Source organism: Phalacrocorax aristotelis, chromosome 4 (genome assembly GCF_949628215.1).
Source record: "Phalacrocorax aristotelis chromosome 4, bGulAri2.1, whole genome shotgun sequence".
Taxonomy (NCBI): domain Eukaryota; kingdom Metazoa; phylum Chordata; class Aves; order Suliformes; family Phalacrocoracidae; genus Phalacrocorax; species Phalacrocorax aristotelis.
In genome coordinates this window covers 58,455,761-58,479,047 of record NC_134279.1, presented here as the reverse complement: position 1 = coordinate 58,479,047, position 23,287 = coordinate 58,455,761, and the positions used below count along the sequence as shown (strand labels likewise).

Here is a 23,287-nt window from a genome sequence, read left to right as displayed (position 1 = left end):
TGATATGCTGATACAATTTTGAAAATGAAATCACCTTTCATTGTAAGTTTTGGAGTAATGTTTTACTTGTACTACTCTACAGCATTTGTAACTGGAATTATTTGAAACTTAATTGAAGTATAAAGCAGGTAAACCTGTAACATAATTTTAGGGGACAATACACTTGATAATTTAGGAAATCTTTATAATGGAACAGAGATATTCTGAGCTTCATATGCGTCCAAAGGGCCTCAGGGGTTAGGAATTGCCCTAAAGATGTGTAGTGTTATAATGCTGAGATGATCAGGAAAACACAACAACATGTTTCCTGGAACTGACAGTTTGGGTTGAATTCTACTTCTTTTCATAACATTAATAGACATTAACATACTCATTTACTAGAAGTTAGGCTCTATTTTGAGGAATCCTGTAAGGAATATTCTACTTATTAGAGTCCCTAGTTTTAAAGGAAAGAAAAAAATCTAATTTCTCTCATGTTGTAGAAAAAAGAATTAGCATTTTGTTGCAGACCAAAAATTCCAAAAATTCTTTGTAAATCTGTGGTCTAGTTTCTATTTACATTAGGCTTTCTATAGTATCCATCACAATTATGTGCCTTTAGAAAAGGCTTGATCCCATCTCAAACAGTTTTTGCTTCATAAGTAAAGGTATAAGGTAAAGATAAGTTCTTGATTTACATCGCACTGTTGAGGGCAATTACATAAGTTGCGCTGTTTTGAGCGCCTAACGCTAGCAGAGCTGAGCAGCTGATGTTAACGTAAACATTACACTTCTTCTAAGTGAACTTTGTCTTTAGGTCTTTTCTCTCTCTAGTTTGCATATCTATGCAGAATGAATGTGTCTTAACTCGGCTACTCAGCCTAACATTGCAGACATTCAAAACTCCTTTCTACTAATGTGTTCATCATTTCTGCAGATCAAAACCCAGGTTTTAGAGCCAAGCCCCTAAAACAAGGAGAATGCATAATCAATGGTCGGGGGAAAAGTTGGGTTCACAATTTTAATCACTTGCCTTGGCAGAGGCAAAGAAGAGAAGGAAATTGGATAGCTAAGAATTAACTGAATAATCTTTAGGCTTCCCAACTACTGTAACAGTGACAGCAAGTGCCCCGCAGACCACAGCCTCTCCCAGCCCTGATTCATTTGGAAAACAGATTCATTAATTGCGTGGCCAGAGGTAGGAAATCCCACGGTGCAGCATCATGTCGATGTTCACGTACAGCATCAGGACTGAAGTCTGTACCAGCTCTGCTGCTTGAGCTAGTGCAATGATTAAATCCTTCCCCTTCTCCTCTCTTTTCACCCTCACTTCTCAACAGCCCCATCACATCTCACTCATCTGTGCTAATTGTTTTCCAAATTAACAGTGACAGTGTTTCCCCAACTCTTTGCTCAGCTAATCAAAAACTCCTTCCAAATTCAAGTCACTATATGACTCTCATCAGTTAAATTGTCTCCTCTTTAACTTTATCAAATAACATTACAGCCCAAACAATTAGACATGACAAAACAGTAGGAAACTGGATTCAGAGTCTTGTACTGGAAAACATTTTAGAATCTTGATTATAGCATGTTCCCAGTTATATCAGTAATAAGGAAAGAAATCCAGTTCATAACTCTCCAGATCAGGCATCTGGGAGCACAAGTGACTGCTGCACCTTTCACATCTCGTGCAGATGCAACACATTGTCTGCAATAAGATGCCAGTGGTGCTAGATCTGCTGTAGTTAGTGGGGAGAAGCCTATTGTCTTTACCTTGTCAATACGTAGCGGTGGGGTGTGTTACAGAGCTGTCATGGGTGTTTTGAATTCAAACATCCAGTAATCACGGTAACTAACAAATAAATAAAATGTCTTCCATCTTCTATTGATTAATCAGCTTTATTGTCAAACTAAAGGTATGTCTCAATGGCACTATGCAATGCTGCAAGCACACTCTCATGGGTAGCAGGAGCAGTAAAGTGGCAGTAGCCCAGCAGTCCATCTGGACTTTCATGGCCTACATGCCAGCAGGGCTAATTCATCCTAGGTGCTATACCTAGGTGGTAAGTTGTTCCCATTCATGTTCAGATTTCAGTGCCTATCTTTCTTGCATGTAAAGTTACTCTACACTGCTATCTCGTTCCACAAATCTTGTCAGCAACTGTGGTCAATGTGTGGATACACTCTGCTGTACCTCAAGAAAAGCAAAGTGGCAGGCATCAGTCTTACTCTATAGAGTACATTCACTGTATCTCAACACATGTAGTTTTGCTGTAATTTCAAAGACATTAAATGATTATATTGCTTAACTACTCTGTAAGATATTTGCTGTACTGATGCCCCAGCTGTGTATACCAAGATTGTTAAATTGATCAATACCGGAATAGCATCTTTTGGGGCTAATTATCTTTGCTAATTGTGTTTATTTGAAGAAATCCAGGGAAATTGCTTAAGGACTGGAAAAGACCCCTATTAATTTTGTACTGCTGCTGTACATAGAGCTGTACAGCAGGCTTTTATATAGGATAGAAAACCAGTTTAAGGTGTTTGAAAGAAATACTGACTTGCTTTGCGTTTTATTAATTAGTGGGATGTGCGTACATCTCTTGTCCACAACAAAATTTCCCACGAGTCCAAGGAGAATTTTCCAGCAGAAGTAGGATATATGAGCAGGGCAGGACTGAGGAAGGACGCGCTACCCTCCCAACCATACACAGACGGGATAAATCACCTTTTAATTGGAGACTAGGCAGTCCAAATCATATTTCTGCCACATTTCCTTGAAATACGGCTGTACGAGGAATGAAGGATGTGATAGCTCCTTAACACCCTCTGTCACCTATATTCTCCCACTGGAATGACTGAGCTTTAAATAATGATAAACTAGCTACTAGCGTTTATGTTGTTCAGGCAACCTATTTTCCTGCAGTTACAAGCCAGGTAGGTGTCTCAGTGGTCATACAGCAGCCACCTCCCTAAAAGTTACGATGTTTTCTGACCTGTTTTAAGTCTCACAGTTCAGGCTAATCATTGACAGGGCTTTTACAATCACAAGCTTTTAGTGGAGCTTTGATAAGACACTCCAGCAGTTCATGGCAAACGAAGAGAGTCTGCACGGCGAGGACTCCAGCAAATGAATGGAGGTTTTTTCAGCGTCGGTGCAAGAAATCTGACTTTTAACACTGGTGCTATAAACCAGCATAATGTGGGGCCAACGACTGGAGAGATCTGTTGCTTTTTGGACATTAGTTTTCTTAAGGATAGTTGCTGGGCTTGCTGGAGAGGGAAGATCTGTGTGGAAAAAGGACCCACGCTTCAGCCCCGTGAGTGAAACACAGATGTTTTTGTATGACACATTCCCCAGAGAATTTCTCTGGGGTGTAGGGATGGGGGCTTTCCAGGTGGAAGGCAGCCGGAGGAAGGACAGGAAGGGAGCCTCCATCTGGGACAGCTTCATCCACTCGGAGTTCAGGGATGCTGACAGCACAGATGCCTCCAGTGACAGTTACACCTTGTTGGACAAAGATTTGTCTGCTCTGGATTTTTTGGGAGTTACTTTTTACCAGTTTTCAATTTCATGGTCAAGGCTTTTTCCTACTGGAGTGGTAATAGCTCCCAATGAAAAAGGAGTCCGGTATTATAACACCCTCATTGACTCTCTACTCTACAGAAATATTGACCCTGTGGTTACGCTGTACCACTGGGACCTGCCCTTGATGCTGCAAGAAAAATATGGGGGATGGAAAAATGAATCAGTAATTGATATCTTCAATGACTATGCCACCTTTTGCTTCCAGACCTTTGGGGATCGTGTTAAGTACTGGATTACAATCCACAATCCATATTTAATTGCTTGGCATGGGTATGGCACAGGTATTCATGCTCCTGGAGAGAGAGGGAGAATAACAACCGTCTACTCTGTAGGACACAATTTGATCAAGGTACAGTATAGTAAGATTTTACAAACTGATCTTGCACCACCACGGGAAATGATGGGAGGAATCAATCATATAGTCAATGTTTAAAAAAGAAAAATCAAGGAATGCAAAAACACCAATAAATAACCCATAGCTAAGGCAGTCTTTTTTTTAATCCTCATGTTGCTTGTATTGTAGTTGTCACAACAGCTGACTCAGAAATTACTTGTTTTAAAGTGCTTGTTTATTACTTTATTTAAACTAGCTTTTGCCTACAAAATCTCGCTATGAAAGAGCATGATTTTCCTTTCTTATTCTTTTCACTTAGTTAAACACACTGACGTGACCATTCATTTGACTACACTGAAATGACTATTCTACTAGTTTAAAATGACATTTATTTGCATATTGAATCAATTCTACTAGCAATAGAGGATGTGTGTGTGTGTATATATGTGTGTGTATATATATATATAAAGTTCTAGCTTAGTAAGATCATACTGCAAAAAGTTTATCACTGAACTAGCAAGGTCAGCAGTTCTTGAGTTTGGAAGAAAACAAATGCTCCCTTCAGTATTTGAGAGTTTCAAAATTATATTATTTCTATGATGTTCTCAGTATTTTAATTTTCATGTCAGTTTTATTTTATTTATCAGCTGTCTTCTACAGAATTAGACATCCAAAAGGCTTGATCCCATGATCAGCAGCTTCAACAGCTGAAGTACTGGGTCCTCAGTTCATGGTATTCTTTCTCTGGGAAGGACAAAAAGAGAAGTCTGAAGGGGACTAAGGACTTAAGGAAAAAAATGCAGACATTCATGGTATTCTCAACAACATTACAGAGTTTACAGCATCTCCTCTGATAGATTACTAATGTCACTCTACAGAGTAGCAAGTTCCTATGCATAGAAGTTTATATTTTTACTTTTCTTGCTATAATTTAAAGCAATTTCAAATAACAGCAATTTAAGACAAGAATTAACAATATCAGTACAGCATTTTTTTAACCTGTAGTGCTCAAAGTACTTTACAGAGCAGGTCACTCTCCTCTCTCTGTTTGATAGAGCAGCTAGTATAATTCCCCCTGCTCAAACCATTTCTAGCTGTCACAAAGAGAATTTCTCTACTACCTGCCATACATTATAAATGTAATTAACAAATAAAACTGAATGTATTTGTCCTTCAGAAATAAGTACGCATGTGGGAAAAAATTAATTGCCAGAGTAGTTATAAATATTCTGCAGCTGACTGTTTCTATTTCTTGAATTCGCTTCTGGGCTTGAACCTGCAGAACCTCGTTTTTCAGAAAATTCATGCAGCAGTCAATAGAAGTTTTACACTTAGACAACTCATCAAGCATCCCAAGCCACTAACTAATTTCAGACTTAGGACAAGAATGATTAACTATAGAGATTTGTGAAGCATCTCAAATAGCACTGATGCTCAATCATTCTTTTTATTTTCAAGTGCTATATAAAATATATTTGATGTAATACATGTAAAAGATACAACGTAAGTTAGCAGCATTTCTTGCCTTCATTTCTGAGTGGCACAATCAAAACCAGGGTACCAACTAGGCAGTCTCTGCATCTTCCCACTCTGTAAAATCCATGTGAGCAGCAGACAGCACATAGAGAGCAATGCCTCTGCTGAAGAATCAATTGGCTGTTCCAGGAAGCCAAGCAGAGCTGGGTCTGATATAAAAATTAGTGACCTAAGTTCCTTGGTCAATATTACTTAACTCTCAGACTTGATCAGATAGTTGGTTCTAGTTTTAAAGCTTGTGAATCTGTGTATAAAATAAATCACTTCAATGAAAGAGTTAATGAGATTTTCAGCAACACACAATCCATTACCTAGTATTTTATTATTCTTGGGCAGAAATTATTTTCATGTTGTATCTTTCTCACAGCCCCATGAACATTACCTAACGTATTAACAGGTCTTTCCTGTGGCACTGTAACATTTCCAAAGTTTTTAGGTCTTTATGAAGGATCTCAAATTTGTAGTAATGTATTTGAGGAACTGGAGTGTGATGTTTGGGGCTGGAGGTGGAATGGGAGCTCCTGAGGTACCAGTCAACGTGGGCCAACTCTTCTTATATATATATAAAAAAATTTTTTCTTACTAAAATGTACTTAAAGCCAGTCATTCGACAGAAGTCATAGGTGGTATTATATATTTTAAGCCAACTAGCCAGAATCTTTCCTAAGGATTTTTGTGAGTATCTAAATGTTCAGTTTGTTTAGTATTGTTGACAATACCATATCAATATAATGTATGGATGCACAATCAGGATTCATGTGTTCTGAAATGTCTCCTCTTTGAGACGCAGGGAATGTTATAAGAATCTCTCTTTAAAGAAATTTCACATGGCTTTTTATTTCAGGACTAGTGTATGGAAATCTGTTTCTCAGACATTGTATTATGGCTGCCTTCTAATTTACCTCTGCAAAATGTCCTCCTAAAAATAAAAGACCAACAAAAACGTCAGGTTTTGGGAGTATGAGGCAAAGCCTGTTAAAGTTGTTGAAAACGTTCCCATTTATGTCAGTGGCTTTAGGAAAAGCCACATTCTTGTCCATATCAGGGCATCAATTTTGGACAGGCTGTTGAAAGACAACGTCCTCCATGCCACCCTATGCACATTACTAGGTCCACCCATGAAATATGCCGAGCCGGAAAAACAGGTAACTAATTTGGCCACCACTCTGTTACATAGCAAATTGCTGAATAATCATTCTCAAGTCTTTTTGTAGTACTTTTGGATAAACTACACGAGGCTCTCTCATGAGTCCTACTTTTAGTTTCATTCACCAGTGCACTGCTGCAGTTGCGGTGTGTGAGAACTAATCACCATTATATAAAGGAGTGCTTTTATATGATATATCAATCATAAACTGAAGCCAAGTTTCATAGAGTCACAAAAACAATATAACAAACCATAACACCCTGGTTTTTTTGGACTTTGGATTATTTTATTGCAAGAACAGTTTGACAATTGTGTGAGATTTTTGTGTCTCTAGAAGAGGGCTGAAGAAATTTCTGTTCATTTTAAACATTTTAGTAGACTAAAGAAATCCAGCATCTTAAAACCCAAATAATTGGCAGCGTAAGGAAAAAGACCATGCATTTTAGAAGTGATTCAAAAATTATCTGGTTCGGTTAATTAATTCAGGTAGGTAAATAGGTAGATAATTATCTTGTTAAGGCTTTTCAGCAAAAGTAGGGTTGGTCTGTATTCATTAAGCCCCAGAGCCCTGTGGTGCTGGCTAGCACAAGGCATTGCAGATGCTGTATCACCTAATACATGTGCTTTCTGTCTGTGCCTTGCATCCTTTTAAGGGAATGCCCCAGATACATCTACTTAAGAGACAGTCCTGACTTTACATGAATAGCAAGACCCATAAAGAGGGGTAGTGAATGCAGAAGCAAAGGCTGCTAAGCAAGGTGCTTAGAAGATCCACATGAAGAAAATCATCTACAGAAGAACTCAAAATTTCAATTTAAAAAACATATTTGCATGTTACTATGTATGCTTTTCATACACGGGGGGTAATAATTGCTACTGATCATTTTAAAGGGTCTCATACTACTTCCATGGAAATGAGTAGGAAATTTGAAGTTTGACACTTATCAATTACAAATTGCTATGGTGTTCACTTAGATAAATCTCTATTCAATTGTATGATCATTACCACTAACACGAGGAGCATATGGAATCTTATACCAGATGGAGAATGGCCATCAAAAGTGTATCTCCTTTCTTCATTAAAGGAGACTGTACTTCACAAAAGCAACATCAGAAAACAGTTAATGAAAACATGTAACTTGCTGTGCGTCATTTGAAAGGCACATCAAAGAAGATACAAAAAACTATGAGCTTGCCTCTCTCATACTGAGGCAGAGAAGAAGACTGCACACAGAAAACTTAGATTGATTTCTTTGATTTACAGTAAATAAATCTGACAAGAAGCAAGAAAATATAAAGCAAATTAATCATTGTGGCTGGAGCTAAATGAGATATATACCTGATATATTATTACCATTTTCTCTGGATCTAGTTATGTTCTTTTATACTTAGATTGAGGTTTGTAAAGATCACAAACTGCAGACAAAGCGGTCTTCTTTTTGTCCTCTGTATCAGTGCCCTCCAGGCAGTTCTGCCTTTGCCACATAACAGGTTGAAAGGGGACCATTTTTTTTTTTCCTGTTAAAGATCATTCACACTCCTTTCCACCCAGTAGAAAAGCTCAGAAGAAAACTGCCAGAATAAGAAATCCCTAAAGATTCTCTTCATGAACACATCTTCATATCACATACTAGGAAAAGGTAATAAATTCCCTTTCAAACATGGTGCCTCCATATAGAGCCATCACAGATCAGGTTAATCTCTGTGCCCAGCTGCATTACTCCCAGCTCTTTGGTAGCTCTCACTATGCCAGGATCTCTTTGTGGACACTGCTGCCTTTGGATAAGCATGTCCCAGGAAAGTCCCATAATTCATTCTCCTTAAAAAAAAATTTCTATGGAATGAAGGGGTAATAATTCTTATACCTACATCCAGCCAGCCACTTTCTTCCCTTCCTCCAAAGGTGCTTTCTTTCCTCGGGATCTGTAAAGATGAAGCTACATCAGTGCGAGTATTTCTTACGGGAGGAGGGAAGTCTGTCTCCATCAAGTATGGCTCTAGTGTGGACAGCAGAATTGTCTATGCTTGTAAATGTCTTAGCTGGAAGATTTTTCACACAGTAGTAGCCATCAGTGATGATGTAAACTTCAGCACTGATTCACACTTTTTTTGTATGATTTGTTATTTGCTGGTTAGCTTTCTTAAAATTGTTGGAAATCATCAGGAAAAACACAAACCAAATGCAAGATGGTTGGCATACAACAAATTTGATAGTAAAGCCTCAGTCCTTCAAATCACTCTTATAGAAATTTAGTGGCCTATATCTCAAGAGCCCTTTTTTCCTTCACAAAGATTGAGCTTCAGAGACATTTTGCAAAATAAGGGCTTTTGCTCTACTATGTGGCATCTTTACCACAGACCAAAAGGGCTTTGAACTGAAATATACTCTCCAAATAAGCCACGCACACCTTCCCTTCTTCTAAAGTGATGTTTAACACCAGCATCATGAGACTCTGTATTCTAGGTCTTCATAGATTAAAAACCAAACAAACACAAAGCCAGAATAATTTTATTAGCATTTTTTCAATTTTAGTTTTCTTATTGCTCTCCAGCACACTAAAAAAGCTCCATATACCCCTGACATTCTTTTGTGTGCTCATTGGTGAGACATTCAATTGCTTGACTTTGGCATATCTTAAGAATGTGAAAGTATTGGTCTTTCAATAGTAAGTTCTTTGCGTATGTACATGATAAATTACAGGATCAGAGTTTGAAGGAGTACGAGAATGTTTCAAGAGAGAACAATACTGTTGTCTCAATTTTTTTAAATTGACTTACCTAGCCTTTTTACAGTGTTAATACTGACTGAGCACTCTTCATGACTTTCAAGTCTATAGAATTATTTCTATATTAATACCAGGAAAATACACTGAAATTAACGTGTCATATATATCTAGAATAAATACACAATATTGATCCTGCTTTCATTGTGTACTTAGCCTTGACATTTGTCCTTGATCTAACAAGGAAAGTGAAGGATTACGGATTAAAGTCTAACTGAAAAAAAGATTAGTCAAGATTGACTCAAAATACTCAATCTGATGTATGATACAGCTTTTAAACTGATGTTTGTTTCATATGTTGTCTTAAAGAGCAAATTATATTCATCAGTTTGTTCGATCAACCATAGTTTGCACTTAGCGAGCACCTTCCATCTGAGAATGTTATACTGCTTTACAGATAATTAACAACTCATAATTATAGACAAGCAAATGCTATTGTCTCTACTACATTTGTAAAAACCCCTGCTATAGGCAGAGTGACAACTTTTTTTTACAATAGAGTTAACCTTTAGAATTAAGAGACATCAGTGACACATACGAATTTGTGTATGGGGATTTTATATTGACTCACTTTAAATGTACTTATTTGTACTTGAGGTCTATTCCTGTACAATTATACCTGTGATTGTATTCTCTACTGTAGACATTATTTTTAACAGTAACTTTACTTTCTTCTAATCAGCCTCTTGAAGGTGCATTTGAATACAGTGAGTTGTCACTGATTCTCTTTTAGCTGTCAATAATGCATTCTAATTAGTCGTTTTTTGGCAAAGCCGTCTTTATCCACTTCACCTAGAAATGCGTGATTGCTAAGATTTACCTGGTGCTATTGTCATGCTACTTGGCACTGTGCATAATACAGGTGACTTCAGCAGGATTTTTCTTGTTGCGCCAACACAACCATATACCTTTGATTAAACAGTGGTGTTAGTAGCCTGTGTTTGGGGAAAAAAAAATATACTAACCAGGTGAAAAATCACTAGAGGCAGAGAACAAAGCAAGCCTGGCCCCAGCAGCCATCCCAGGGTGGAGGAACCTTCGGGACAGGACTGTAACTGAGGAGATGGCACTGGCCACTTAAATTTTCTGATGAGACTGGTAAGAAATCCATTTTATAATATTTTAACTGTGTCTTGCAATTTGCTTCATGAGTACAATTTTGTTGACTTCTCTTTTCAGCTACAGAACCTGCATTTCAAAGGTTAATGTTACTTTATCAGTATTTTCAAAGATAGACCTTGAACAAATGTTACAAGCATGACCTTAGAAACCATAAACAACTGATATACAAAATTTCACAAACTGTAATTCTTTGGTACTCCCTAGCTTAACCAAATATCTAATTGACATCAGGTCTTTTGTTTTTTTAAACTGTCAAGGCTGTGTGTTTTTAGATAAATTAACTGAAATTATTGTCAGAGGTAAGCAATGCTGTTTGGCTTGGTAATGATGTCAGTCTAACTCGGCACTCTAAGTGTTTCACAATGCTTCTCAATGTTTTTTCTGGGTGCAAACAGTTATTTTCTTTCCAGCTTAAGAGTACAAAGCCAGACTTCAGGAATAAGGTAAACCCTGAGTTACTTGACAACTCCTCAGCTGGGAGAGGTCAGCTCCCCTCCCCTGTGTCAGATCTTCTGGTGTGATTCACAGTGCGATCCAGAGTCCCCATGCTGTGATCCAGAGGCACCCTTCTCTGACACCCTAGCTCTCCCCTTTTCCCATGGGACTCTGACAATGCTAGTGGTTCCTCCGTCTCCCATGTATTCCTTCTGTCGTGTAAACGTTGATGGCTGTATTCTCTTATTTCAGTAATTAACAATGTGACATTTGAAGGTAATTCTGGTGTGTGACAATGTTGAGCTTTCTAAAACATGCTAATCAGAAAAATGGAATTAAGATGTGGTACAAGGTATGCTCTTATTGTCACTAACGTGAATAGCAAAACTTCTGTCTGTCCTAGGGCAGTGAATATTTGACCAGTTATGAGTACTAAAACATGCCATAGCCAATAGATCTTGTGAGATACTGCTGCCAAATTTCCTTTTAAAACCAAAGTGTTGTTGCTTTCTACTTAAAATAAATAAGCTTCATTCTGTGCTGTTGCATGTACTGTCAGAAAAATCATTATTATAGCAGCTTCAAAGAAGAAATGAACTAAAATCCTAGATCAAAATTCTTGCACAGAACTGAAAATTGACTTTTGGGTTCAAACTTTGCAGCTGGGTCCTTTCTCCAAGTTTTTACATTTAGGGACTGTGCAAACATAAAAAGTTGGACACTTACTCATATGATTAGGTGAAACTAAAACAAATGGAAGTGTATCCCAAGAAGAGGGATGGGATGGATGTAGTTTGATCAGAGTAAATCCAGGTAACCCCCATAGCACAGAGCAGTTAATAGCACAGAGCCAACACTGGCAAAGGAAACATTATTTGAGATGCATTATTTATGGAGCAATTGTAAGGACAGTTTAAAATTTTAACAGTATCAGCAGTTGCTGCTTGACAAAGAAAGACCTAGATGGGATTGTCTAGGTCACGGAGTTCAAATCCCAGCATTAACAGCTGTATAGTCCCAAAGTGTCCATGTAACAGCCATTCACATCGCTGCTGGGACCTCCCATGAAATTTAGACCTATGTTAAAAGGCAAAAAGCCACAGCCCTAACATATCATAGGATCAGTGCACACGAGATACTGAGCATTACCATTATCCGGAGGTACCTTGCAGTGTAACAGTCATTGCCCATTACAGCTGTGCAGGGTAATTAGTGTGCTTTGACTGTTTGTTAATATTTCCACAGAAGTCTGCAGTGCATCAGATGCAGCTACCTGCCTGTCTAGTTGCCAACACACATGGAGATTTCTTAGAGAGTAACAATTTAATGCTATTTTTCTCTCACCAGGCTCATGCAAAAGTTTGGCATAACTACAAAAAACGCTTTCAACCGTATCAGAAGGGGATGATGTCCATAGTATTGGGATCCCACTGGATCGAGCCTAACAAATCAGAAGATGCTTTGGACATTTCTAAATGCCAGCAGTCTATGGATAGAGTACTCGGGTGGTTTGCTAAACCCATCCACGGGGATGGTGATTATCCAGAAGAACTGAAAAATGAATTATCATTTTTGCCACGCTTTACTGAGGATGAGAAAAACTACATAAAGGGAACAGCTGACTTCTTTGCATTTTCCTTTGGTCCTAATAACTTTAAACCTCCAAACACTCTACCAAAAATGGGACAAAATTTGTCACTCAATTTGAGGGAAGTACTGAACTGGATTAAACTGGAATACAACAGTCCTCGAATCTTGATTGCAGAGAATGGCTGGTTCACTGACAGCCATGTGAAAACAGATGACACCACAGCCATCTACATGATGAAAAACTTCATTAATAAAGTTTTACAAGGTTTGTATACAAGTTAGTTGTTGGATTTTTGGCCAGCGTTTTAAGATCCTCTGATATTTAGCTCTGAAATGATTTAATAATTTTTTAAAGAAATAATAGCAACTAAGTTAATTATTAATACTGCATGAGTACAAGTCATGGATCAGGATCTACTGGTGCTAGATGTTGTACAAACACAGGAAAAAAACCCTAGTCCTTGTCCCAGAAAGCTAAAGTCCAACATCTGCATTGGATTTTAAAACTAAATAAGTGCAAAACTGAGTCAGAAATTCATGAAAAGCAATCTGTTCGATATCACTTTTCACTGCTGGTAGACCAACTGTAAAACCTGTGTGCAGGTACATACCTTGACAGCAGGAGAGCAAGACAGTGATTACAGACTGTCATTGCCACACTGGGGTCCTTCTCCAACATAAAATTCACAGAGGAAATTAGCAGCAGAAGGGTGATCATTCTTCAGGATTATTACATGCCAAACAGAGATACTACACTTTAAAGACACCCTTCCAATCTTGTTATTTTCCCTTCATAAAGCCAGTGTACAGGGGTGCTCTCTGAAGGCAAAGATTTAATTTTGTATGAAATATAAATGTTGTTAGTACCTAAAGCCTCTGCAAAACCAGTATTTCTTTTCCCCATCAGCCAGTTTGTAGGTTCAGCGCTGGTAGGGGGATGGCTGCTGGTCCCATGAGACATCCTCCCAGCAGGCTGCACAGCTGCTGGTGCCATACTGCAGTTTTTATGTATGTCTATGTTTTTATGTATGCAGATGCTTCCACCTCTGCTTCAAAGACAGGATTTTCTCTTAACTAATACATTTTTTTGTGAAGCAAACTTTAATTTGTCTGATCAGGAATAATATTTAGAACATATTTTCATATTTTTACTTACAGAGAAGTTAGGTATAAATTTGCTGTTTGCAGCAAAATCAGGTAGGTCATGTTAACCGCAAAGCATCATTTACATAGGCCAAATTGTAACGGGACGCTGACTGTTAGGATAACGTATAACAGGCTATGATATACTCTGTGTGTGTTCAAGGAGAGTGCTGTAAACTTTGTAGTGTATGTCTGTATCTTACAGTACTGCGAGTCATGAAAATATGTGTTGTATAACATCACCATTGCAATGAACTAACCCTGATTATGATACAAGGATGCAATTCAAACTACAGCTGCTTATTGGCTGTCAATACTGAAACTACTACTTCTGCAGAAGAACTCCAAGGCTCCACCCGTAGCAGACACAGAAATGCCTTGAGATCTGCTTCCATGGATGTCACCTCTGGTGACACAGGGAGCTTAACTCCTGAACTCTCCTACCTTCAGCCCCTTGTTCCTGCCTCCAACAATCCCCTTGGTTTTTAGGAGGATTTTCTCATCCCCACTCTAATGTTCAGTGAGGATCCTGACTTCTCTTTCTGCCCTCTCCTTTCACTGTCACTGGAGACAATGCTACAAGCATACTCTCACACTGATCCACAGGATCTCTACCCAACACCTGCCTAACTATTAATTCTTCTTACCAGAAAATATAGACAAATAGTGCTTTTTTCTCTACGCATTTAAACAGCCAAAAATTCTCATCTAGACATGCACCATCTCAAGTACCGCCGCATCTCTTGCTCTGACAATTAAACTTAGACCCCATCCATTTAGTATGCTTCTAGGAAAAAAAGAGTTTTCTCAGTTGTCACTTATCCTGTCCCTATATGCCTACTTCTGTTTGTTCAACCTTCCTCATTGCAGACATGAAGAATTCATCCTTACTTGCAAGGCCCTTCTGCCCTATCTCTTTATCCTCTACATCATTCTCCACCTCTGTGTTTTGCTGTTGATATTTGCAGATGTTTTTGTACTTTCTCCCATGGTTCCCCTAATATGTAGAAGTTGCTTTTCTTGAAAATACATGCCACTGTATTGCCTTGTTACATTCCCTCATCTCCTTACCAGTATTCTGTCCTTGTCTGTCAGCTTCTCATGTACTTAGATTGCAAGCTCTTGGGCTTTGTGATGTCTTCATCCAGAAGCTAGTAAAATAGCGTGCTTGACTAAGAGAGTACTGCTGGGTACCTTGTTACTCTGCTGCATGAATACAAGTACTGTGCAAAACCACCTCCTGCAGAAGTTGCAGCATAGTGTGACTAAGGCAAAGTTGTTCAGTGGAAATATAAAATTATGTGAAGTGAAATGTCCTGAGAAAATAAGGCAAAGCAATGTTGGGTGAGAATAGAGCTTTATGTCAGATAACTTCATCTGTATTCCTTGGCTTACTCTCAGTGGACTACAGGTAAAATATGGCTGTCCATCTCCCTGTGTCAAAATCCTCAGCAACCCCACTTGGTCACTGCTTTGCCCTTGATATTCCACCCCTTGTAAGGTTAATGTGAGGAGTTATCCTGCATTATTTCCTAGCTCAATGCTGGCGACAGGCAGGTAACATGACTAGGCATGGAGTTTGGACTTTTTCTTCCAGGCTGCGGCACACGCTGTAGGTGGGTAACGAACATTGTTGTTAGTTGGTGTCCAGCGAGAAGCTGCTTTGGAAGTTCTGCTGCCCTCCCTGGCGAATCAGGAAAGCAGTCATTTTGTCATTTCTCATATATGTGAAAGATTACACGTATATTCCCTTTGCAAGGTGAAGGGACATTAAATTTGACTGAAGAAACATGCATTTGCTGCACCCATTCTGTGAATAAATCAAGCACTTCAGTCTCTGGGTTGATCAGCCCAGCTCCTTCTAAAGTCACTACATGTCCCATACTGACACGTTTCATTTTTCAATTTAGAAGCTGAATAGACATTCCTAAATGTTAGAGTTTGCAGAGATCTTTCAAATAAAGGTAGGGAGTTTTAACTTCATGATAAATACAAAGTCACAAACAAGATCGACTGCTGCACCCTTAATTTTTAGTCAGGATTCTCTGATTTTATCAGTATCTATTACTTGCAAATCATCAGATGCAACTTAAAATCTGGATGTGGTGTAATATTTTGTGTTTGCTCAGAGCAGAAATAAAGGATCCTACGGTATTTAGTTTCTTAAGGAACTAGTGATGTGTGTATTTTTTTAATGAATGAGGACTAAGATACATAATGTCTGTCACAGTTTTGCAATGAATTACAATGGGCCAATAACCCTACGAGTGTTGAGGAAACCCTGAAGATTTTCAAAATTAATAGACCTTTCTCATAAATATCCCTTATATATGTTAAGAGTCCTAAATATAAGTCTCATGGATGTTACTTTCTCTTAAACAGCTATTAAATACGACGACATAGATGTGTTTGGTTACACAGCCTGGTCACTCCTTGATGGCTTTGAATGGCAACATGCTTACAACATCAGGCGCGGATTATTTTATGTAGATTTCAAAAGCGAAAAAAAGGAAAGGATTCCCAAGTCATCTGCACTTTATTATAAACAAATCATACAAGAAAATGGCTTCTTCCCAAGGGAGTCTACCCCAAGTTTGCAAGCTCAGTTCTCCTGTGACTTCTCCTGGGGTATCACTGAGTCTGTTCTCAAGGTAAGCATAAAATATTGGGAAAACCACTGGATGCAGAGCAACCAACGACTTTACTTTGTGAATAAATGACTGTGCATGGCACCTTTTGTTCAGGAATCTCAATGCACACTGCAAACAGAAGTTAAGCCTGGCCATAATTGCATAGGTTCAATTGAATGTACTTTACAGGTTTTCGGGTGAGCTAGTCACAGAGTGCTGGGTGCTCCTGCAGCAGCAGACCCCTCTGCAGGATCCCTTCCAAGGCTGCCCCTCCCTCCCCTTCCCTCTGCTTGTGTCTCCACACGGCAGATCAGATCAGGAAATTTCAGACCAAGAAGTTGACCCTGCCAATTGTTCCTGGGTTATTTTTCAACCAGGGGAGTTTCCCAATCCAGTTTGCAGTGTGGCCATAGGGATACCTACGACAGCATGACAGAGCGGCTGGCAGAGGGCAGGGACAAGGTGGTTATGCTGGCAGCAGCAGAGCTACCCACAGGCTTGAGGTCTCGTCTAAAGCTACTGAACAAGGCAGAAACAGATTCCTGGGTTGAGCCTGGCTCTCAGTGCCACTTCAACAAGTGGGTTACAAGCCGTTGTTTAAAAAGACTTATAGCACACGCAAAAATAGCCAACATCAGCATATATGGCCTTTGTAATTTCAGCTCACATTTGAAAACAGATCATACTATCTTTTTTTCCAAACTGGTTCCTACCAATACCTATTTCTACTTTAAATGTGGTAGATAAACTAACCATATGTATGACCAGTGTTGGGATGCTCTTTTTCTCATCACATACGGAAAGATGATCCAATGGCCAATATCAGCCTCAAAAAATAACAGCAAAACTTCATAATCCGACCTATTCATTGACAATCGTAAGAAAAAAAAAGTAAAGCTACTTATTAATCATTCTGGGAAAATATACAGCATGGAAGAGTACATTTGCTTTAAAAAATCAGATTTAATCTAAATATTTTGAACTTCACTGTATTGTATTGCAAATCCTACAAAAAAAATCTTTTAAAAAATTGGGATAGTAAAAAAATGTGCTGTGCTACACAGGATACATCCTGTGCTAACCTTGTTAACTAGTAGATGATAGTCAAGATATAACTAATATTAAACGCTACAAGCTGCTTGTGTCAGATGTTTGCATAGGCAGAAGGACTACCGGTAAGACCAGGGAACACTATGCCGCAGTTTCACAAGGCTGATCTCAGCAGCAGCGCCAAAATAATCCGTGCCTGCCTCGTACACCCCTGGTGCTTGTCCTTACCACCCCGCTCTCCTGCCAGCTGCCTGGGAACTGTGTTTGCATGACCACAGAGTGACCTCAATCTGGGAGATTTATCTGTGTGAAAATATATGTCGTGTAGGCTGATGGCAGGGCAGATGCCAGCATGTAGCTGAATAGAATGGAGAGTGCAAATTTAACGTTTTCTGTAGATGAAGGAACAGAACAGGTAAGACAACCACCAGCACAAAGCCCATACAGGTGAGTCAGTTATGCTCTTCCCCTCGGAGCCTCTAAGCAGGACCTTCTGACATCCAGCACTAATCCTACACCCAAACACAGGCAGAAACACAGACTATAAGCAGGCATTCATTTAATTAAACCCCGCCGTAAGATACCATTTTCATTTTCACAGGCAGAATCCGTGGCTTCTTCACCGCAGTTCTGTGATTCCAGCCTGTACCTCTGGAACATCACGGGAGACGGTCTCCTGCACAAAGTTAAAGGGGTGAAGCTAAAAACCCGACCAGCACAGTGCACGGATTTCATCAGTATTAAAAAGCAACTTGACCTCCTGGAAAAAATGAAAGTCACCCATTACAGATTTGCACTTGACTGGTCACTAATTTTACCCAATGGAGATTTGTCTGTGGTCAACAGGCAAGTTCTTAGATACTACAGATGCGTGATTAGTGAAGTACTGAAACTCAACATTCAGTCCATGGTCACGTTATATTATCCAACTCACGCCTACCTGGGCCTGCCAGCTCCTTTGCTGCAGACAGGAGGGTGGTTGAACCGGTCTACTGCCTACGCTTTTCAAGACTATGCCGCTTTATGTTTTCAGGAACTTGGTGATTTGGTTAAACTTTGGATTACAATCAATGAGCCTAACCGGCTAAGCGATGTCTACAATAGGAGCAGCAATGATACATACCGGGCAGCACACAATTTACTGATAGCACATGCCATGGCCTGGAAAATATACGATGAGCAGTACCGATCCTTTCAGCATGGCAAAGTGTCCCTGTCCCTGCATTCGGACTGGGCCGAGCCTGCCAACCCCTACTTTGAATCTCATTCAAAAGCTGCCGACAGGTTTCTTCAGTTTGAAATAGGCTGGTTTGCTGATCCCATATTTAAGACTGGGGACTATCCAGCTACCATGAGGGAATACATCAGCTTTAAAAACAGAAAAGGCCTCTCGTACTCTTCATTGCCATCTTTCACAAGCGAGGAAATGCAGCTCATCAAAGGTGCAGCTGACTTTTACGCACTGAATCATTTCACCACCAGATTTGTGATTCACGAACCTCAGAACGGGAGCCAGTATGAATTTGATCGTGACATCCAATTTCTGCAGGATATCACCTGCCTGAGCTCCCCTTCACGTCTGGCAGTGGTGCCTTGGGGAGTGCGCAAAGTTCTCAAGTGGATTAAAAAAACCTATGGCGACATCGATATTTACATCACAGCAAACGGAATTGATGACCAGTCCTTAGACAATGATGAACTTAGAAATTATTACTTGGGAAAATACATACAAGAGGTTTTAAAAGGTGAGTATATGGTAGACTCAAGTTCCCAGAGCCATTTCCATGGCCCAGACCCAGGTGTTCCTTAAGCAAGCACCTAAGACTTGCCCTAGACAGAGCAAGCAGCTCTGAGTTGAGACGCAGGAATCAGCCATCAGCATTCCTGAGGAGCCTGATTCTGCAGGCACTCTCAGGGCAGATACAGCACAAAGCAAGGGCATCAAGCTCTCACAAGAAACACAGCCCAGCTGCTTCCAATTTAAACCACATGAGAAGCCATCTGGGCGTGCATATGCAGCAATGTAGTTATTCCAAAGTTAGCAGGAGATGGCACTTCAGACCAACAACTCCCAGGAAACATCTCTAATTTCTACTCTACAAAGAAAGGTGGGACCCTCCTGACTTGCTGCTGAACTAGAGTCATTGAACAGGAAAGCACAAGCAAGCCCAAGGAGACCTGGACAGGCATACAGAAGAAATAAAGCAGGTCACCAGATTTTTAAGGAGCTGCTTTTGAAGGGAGAGTCAAACTCTAGTTCCTGTTCCACTACTTGCTTTCTCCTCTGCACCTACAGAAATCTAGTTCTTTACTTTGAGAAAAATTAGTAATTATGGAGGTAGAGGACAAAAGTGTTGAAGCCAATGATCTTCAGCAATAGTTTATTGTCTGAGAAATGCTGCAGGGACATCAACCCTCCCATCCCTCTTCCTCCATCCAAACATTAAAAGGAAAGCAGCAAGCCACAGGATACCAGAAAGGCCTCGATACCTGAACCATACAGCCAAAACGAGACGCACAATACTTCCTTGCCCTCACTACTCCCTGCTGGCAAGCGCTAGCGAGTTCCCTGGTCAGGATGTTGGGCGCCTAAAAGCTTGCCTGAGGCACCTGTCCCCAAACATAGTCTACATATCCTGGTTTCTCCTCTCTAGAAAGTAGCCACATAAAAATGAAACAGGTCTTACTCGTGGCTAAGCACGGCTTCACATCATTTTTAGACATCAACAAGAAACAGAGCAGGCCCCCTCCAGTGCTTAGCTCCTTCTCAATTCCTTTAGGACTAATGAGCATTTACTGATGTATTTTCCATGCTAATTTCACATTGCAAACAAAAGAACAATAAATCATTGAAGGAAGTAAGTTATTGAAGGAAAAGGTTGTTTAAAGGGCACTTCATCATAGTATTCCCATTTTAATTTTTGGACAGCATGATACTTTATAGTACTCACAGAAAGATTCCCCTAGTTTACAACATTCTTGCTTAGTCTGGGTCACATCCCTGACTATACTCTCTGCTTACACATGAATTGGAGAGACATATATGTACCAGGGACTGCTATTTATGATTTCATTAAAATATTTTCACCCAACTCTTGGGTGCAGCAGTATAACATACAGTCATGCATGCTGGGGGGCTCAGCAGCTGGGTTTGTAGCAGGGCGGGAGTTTTCAGACAGCTCCTCTCATGGCACAGATGAGCAGGTGCTCCCCTTGAGTCACTGCAGCTGGGTTTGGTGAAGGGCAGCACCTGGCTTTTCCCAGGAAGGCAAGCTCCCAGCTCTAACCCCATTCAAATGCAGCTTTCACAGAGTAGGTCCAGAAGATTCGCAAATTCTAACTCTTTGTTTAAAACGATGCACTGTTTCTACTTAAGACAGTGGAAGCTGAGTACTGTTAGAAGCAGTAAGTGTAAATATTTTATGGTGCAATCATGCTTTTTAAATTGATAGATTATTTGAAATCTGAGCTCGTTACCAGGAGGTCTGCAGCTCATGCAAGATTTTTGTTTTTCACAAGGGTCTGTAGCAATAGGCCAAGGAGTAACGGCTTTAAACTGAAAGAGGGGAGATTTAGGTTAGATACGAGGAAGAAATTCTTCACTCTGAGGGCAGTGAGGCACTGGAACAGGTTGCCCAGAGAAGCTGCAGATGCCCCATCCCTGGAAGTGTTCAAGGCCAGGTTGCATGGGACTTTGAGCAACCTGGTCTAGTAGGTGGTCTCCCTTCCCATGGCACTGTGTTGGAAATAGATTATTTTAATGTCCCTTCCAACCCAAACTGCTCTATGATTCTATTGAAAACATTTGTTTCTTTCCCCCCCCCCTTCACAGCATACTACATCGATAAAGTCAAGATTAAAGGCTACTACGCATTTAAGCTGACTGAAGAAAAATCTAAGCCCAGATTTGGATTCTTTACTTCAGATTCAAAAGGAAAGCCTTCAATAAAATTTTACAATAACCTGATAAGCAACAACGGCTTTCCTGCTGACTATTCGGTCTGCGATCCCCGCAACCAAGAAAAGCCATGTAGCTTCTGCTTGTTCATTTCCCAGAAGAAGCCCTTAATCTTCTTTGCCTGCTGCCTTTTCTCTACCCTTATTTTGCTTTTAACCATTATTGTTTTTCACAAAAGAAAAAGAAGAAAACGTTTTAAGGCAAAAGCCATCCAGCGCATCTGTGTTTCATTTTAAAGAGGGGGCACAAGCCCACTGTCAGTGAGATCCATCACTGTTTGCATTCTGCAGAGGATGGTGCAGATCAGACAACTGTGGAAAAGCACTACGTGAGTCACTCCAGTCACACACCCCAAGCATTTTGTTGGAAAACGGAAAGTAACTGTATGCACAGGAAGGAGAGCTATGATGACATTCCTTTCTGGTGAAATTACTTTTATCCACCTTCTGTACGTAGAAGTAAAATTCATCTATTTAAGAGAAAAAAAAGAAAAAAGACAATTTTACAACTCTCCTGTGCCTTGGAATAACCTTTCAAACAGTTTGACTTGTAAAGAGATATTAAGCTGTAAGAACCGATATGCACTTTTCTATGAACCTCCTTGGACCAAAGCGTCTTGCGATGTATATTCATGTTATGAATGTTGTTGAGCATTACTGCAAGTTGTTAGGGTTTACAAATAAAAGTGTTGTTAAAACCCACAAGCTTCCAATGAAGTACACCAAGAATGAAATGTGCCCAGCCAGCTTCTGAAGACTCCGCTACAAGAATAAATCCAAGTTAACTCCATTATCGACCAACATACCCATATCTCTTACATATCGGGTGAACTATAGATCAGACGTTAACATTTTAAGCAAATGTAACTGGACCTACAGGAGACAAGTCAAAATAATATAAAATCAACTATTTTTCATCTCCAAAAATGGGGCAGCGTAAAAGTTTTTACTAGCAGAGAACACCAAAATAAACAGTAACTATTAATCTACGCAAGAGAGTGATGAACGTAATTCTAAATTGCACTTTTTCACAGAAATAAATATATGTTTTCCTCTTAGCTCTGTTCAAGTGCCAGTGCAAGCCATGGGTGGGATACAACCATGAAAGGAGTTTATTTTTATTGCTGCATTACACAAAAGCTACCAACCCAGGCATAGTGCTCTTAGAGAATCAATGAACCTGCTAATCTCATTTAAACTTTTCTGGGACCAAACCCAGAGGTTTCCCTTGGTCTGGTTTGGCGATCTCAAAAGGAGCCCAATGTTTTTCCGTGAACTGTACCATCATTTAAAATTCACATTGGCCAGCCTTTCCAGTCATTGCATCAAACTGCACGCTCAGATCATCGCTGCCCAGGCAGGTACCGCGCACTTCTGGAGGGGGATAGGGAAGCTGCTCTAAAAACCGAAAGGACAAAAAGAGGCCTCAGTTAAATGCCTACTCCCAGTTAAATGCCTTCCTCCACTTTACAACCTTATTTTCCAGCGGCTAGTACCATTTTCAAGACAGAGGGAACCCCCCAACCTGTTCCAACTAGAAGCTAGTTACCTCAGCCTAACACCCCCAGAACAGATAAGCACACGTTATCAGTACCCTGGTGCTTCTGAAGAGATGAGGCACATAAACACGTTGCCTTTTCCAACTGCATCTGAACACACAAGATGGCATCAAGCACAAGGTAAACAGTAATGCATTATGATAATTAAACAAGAACAGAAAGTATCACAGCCACTTACAGACTACTAGAAACTTTGTGTAAGTGCTACTTCAAGGCTACGTGCAATCAGCTGAACGCCACACTCCCCAATACTTGACCCAACCTTGAGCCTCAGTTCATAAATGCATGAGACTATTTCTCCATTACATTTCAAGCATTGGTCAACATCACAGAAGGCTCATTAATTCAGAAGGTAAGTACCAGTGAAATGAGGAGGGACCCTGGCCCATTTGACACTCTACATGTTCTACCAGCTCAGCAAACAGCA

The 23,287-nt window shown here is 39.9% G+C and overlaps 1 protein-coding gene across 1 annotated transcript; it reads left to right on the top strand.

The window, feature by feature from the left end:
* The first annotated feature begins 3,102 nt into the window (after positions 1 to 3,102).
* Positions 3,103 to 21,643, top strand: KLB (klotho beta). Its single transcript, XM_075091648.1, has 5 exons — positions 3,103 to 3,923; positions 12,279 to 12,786; positions 16,047 to 16,315; positions 17,946 to 19,089; positions 21,177 to 21,643. The coding sequence occupies exons 1-5, from the start codon at positions 3,186 to 3,188 to the stop codon at positions 21,536 to 21,538; spliced, it is 3,021 nt and encodes a 1,006-aa protein (XP_074947749.1). The 5' UTR covers positions 3,103 to 3,185; the 3' UTR covers positions 21,539 to 21,643.
* The last annotated feature ends 1,644 nt before the right edge of the window (positions 21,644 to 23,287 follow it).

What these genes read in the sequence shown, in the direction of transcription:
- KLB (XM_075091648.1), top strand. Translation starts at nt 3,186, where the DNA reads ATGTGGGGCCAACGACTGGAGAGATCTGTTGCTTTTTGGACATTAGTT. An exon ending in TAGGACACAATTTGATCAAG is followed by an intron (nt 3,924 to 12,278) that starts GTACAGTATAGT and finishes TTCTCTCACCAG; the next exon opens with GCTCATGCAAAAGTTTGGCA. An exon ending in CATACAAGAGGTTTTAAAAG is followed by an intron (nt 19,090 to 21,176) that starts GTGAGTATATGG and finishes CCCCCTTCACAG; the next exon opens with CATACTACATCGATAAAGTC.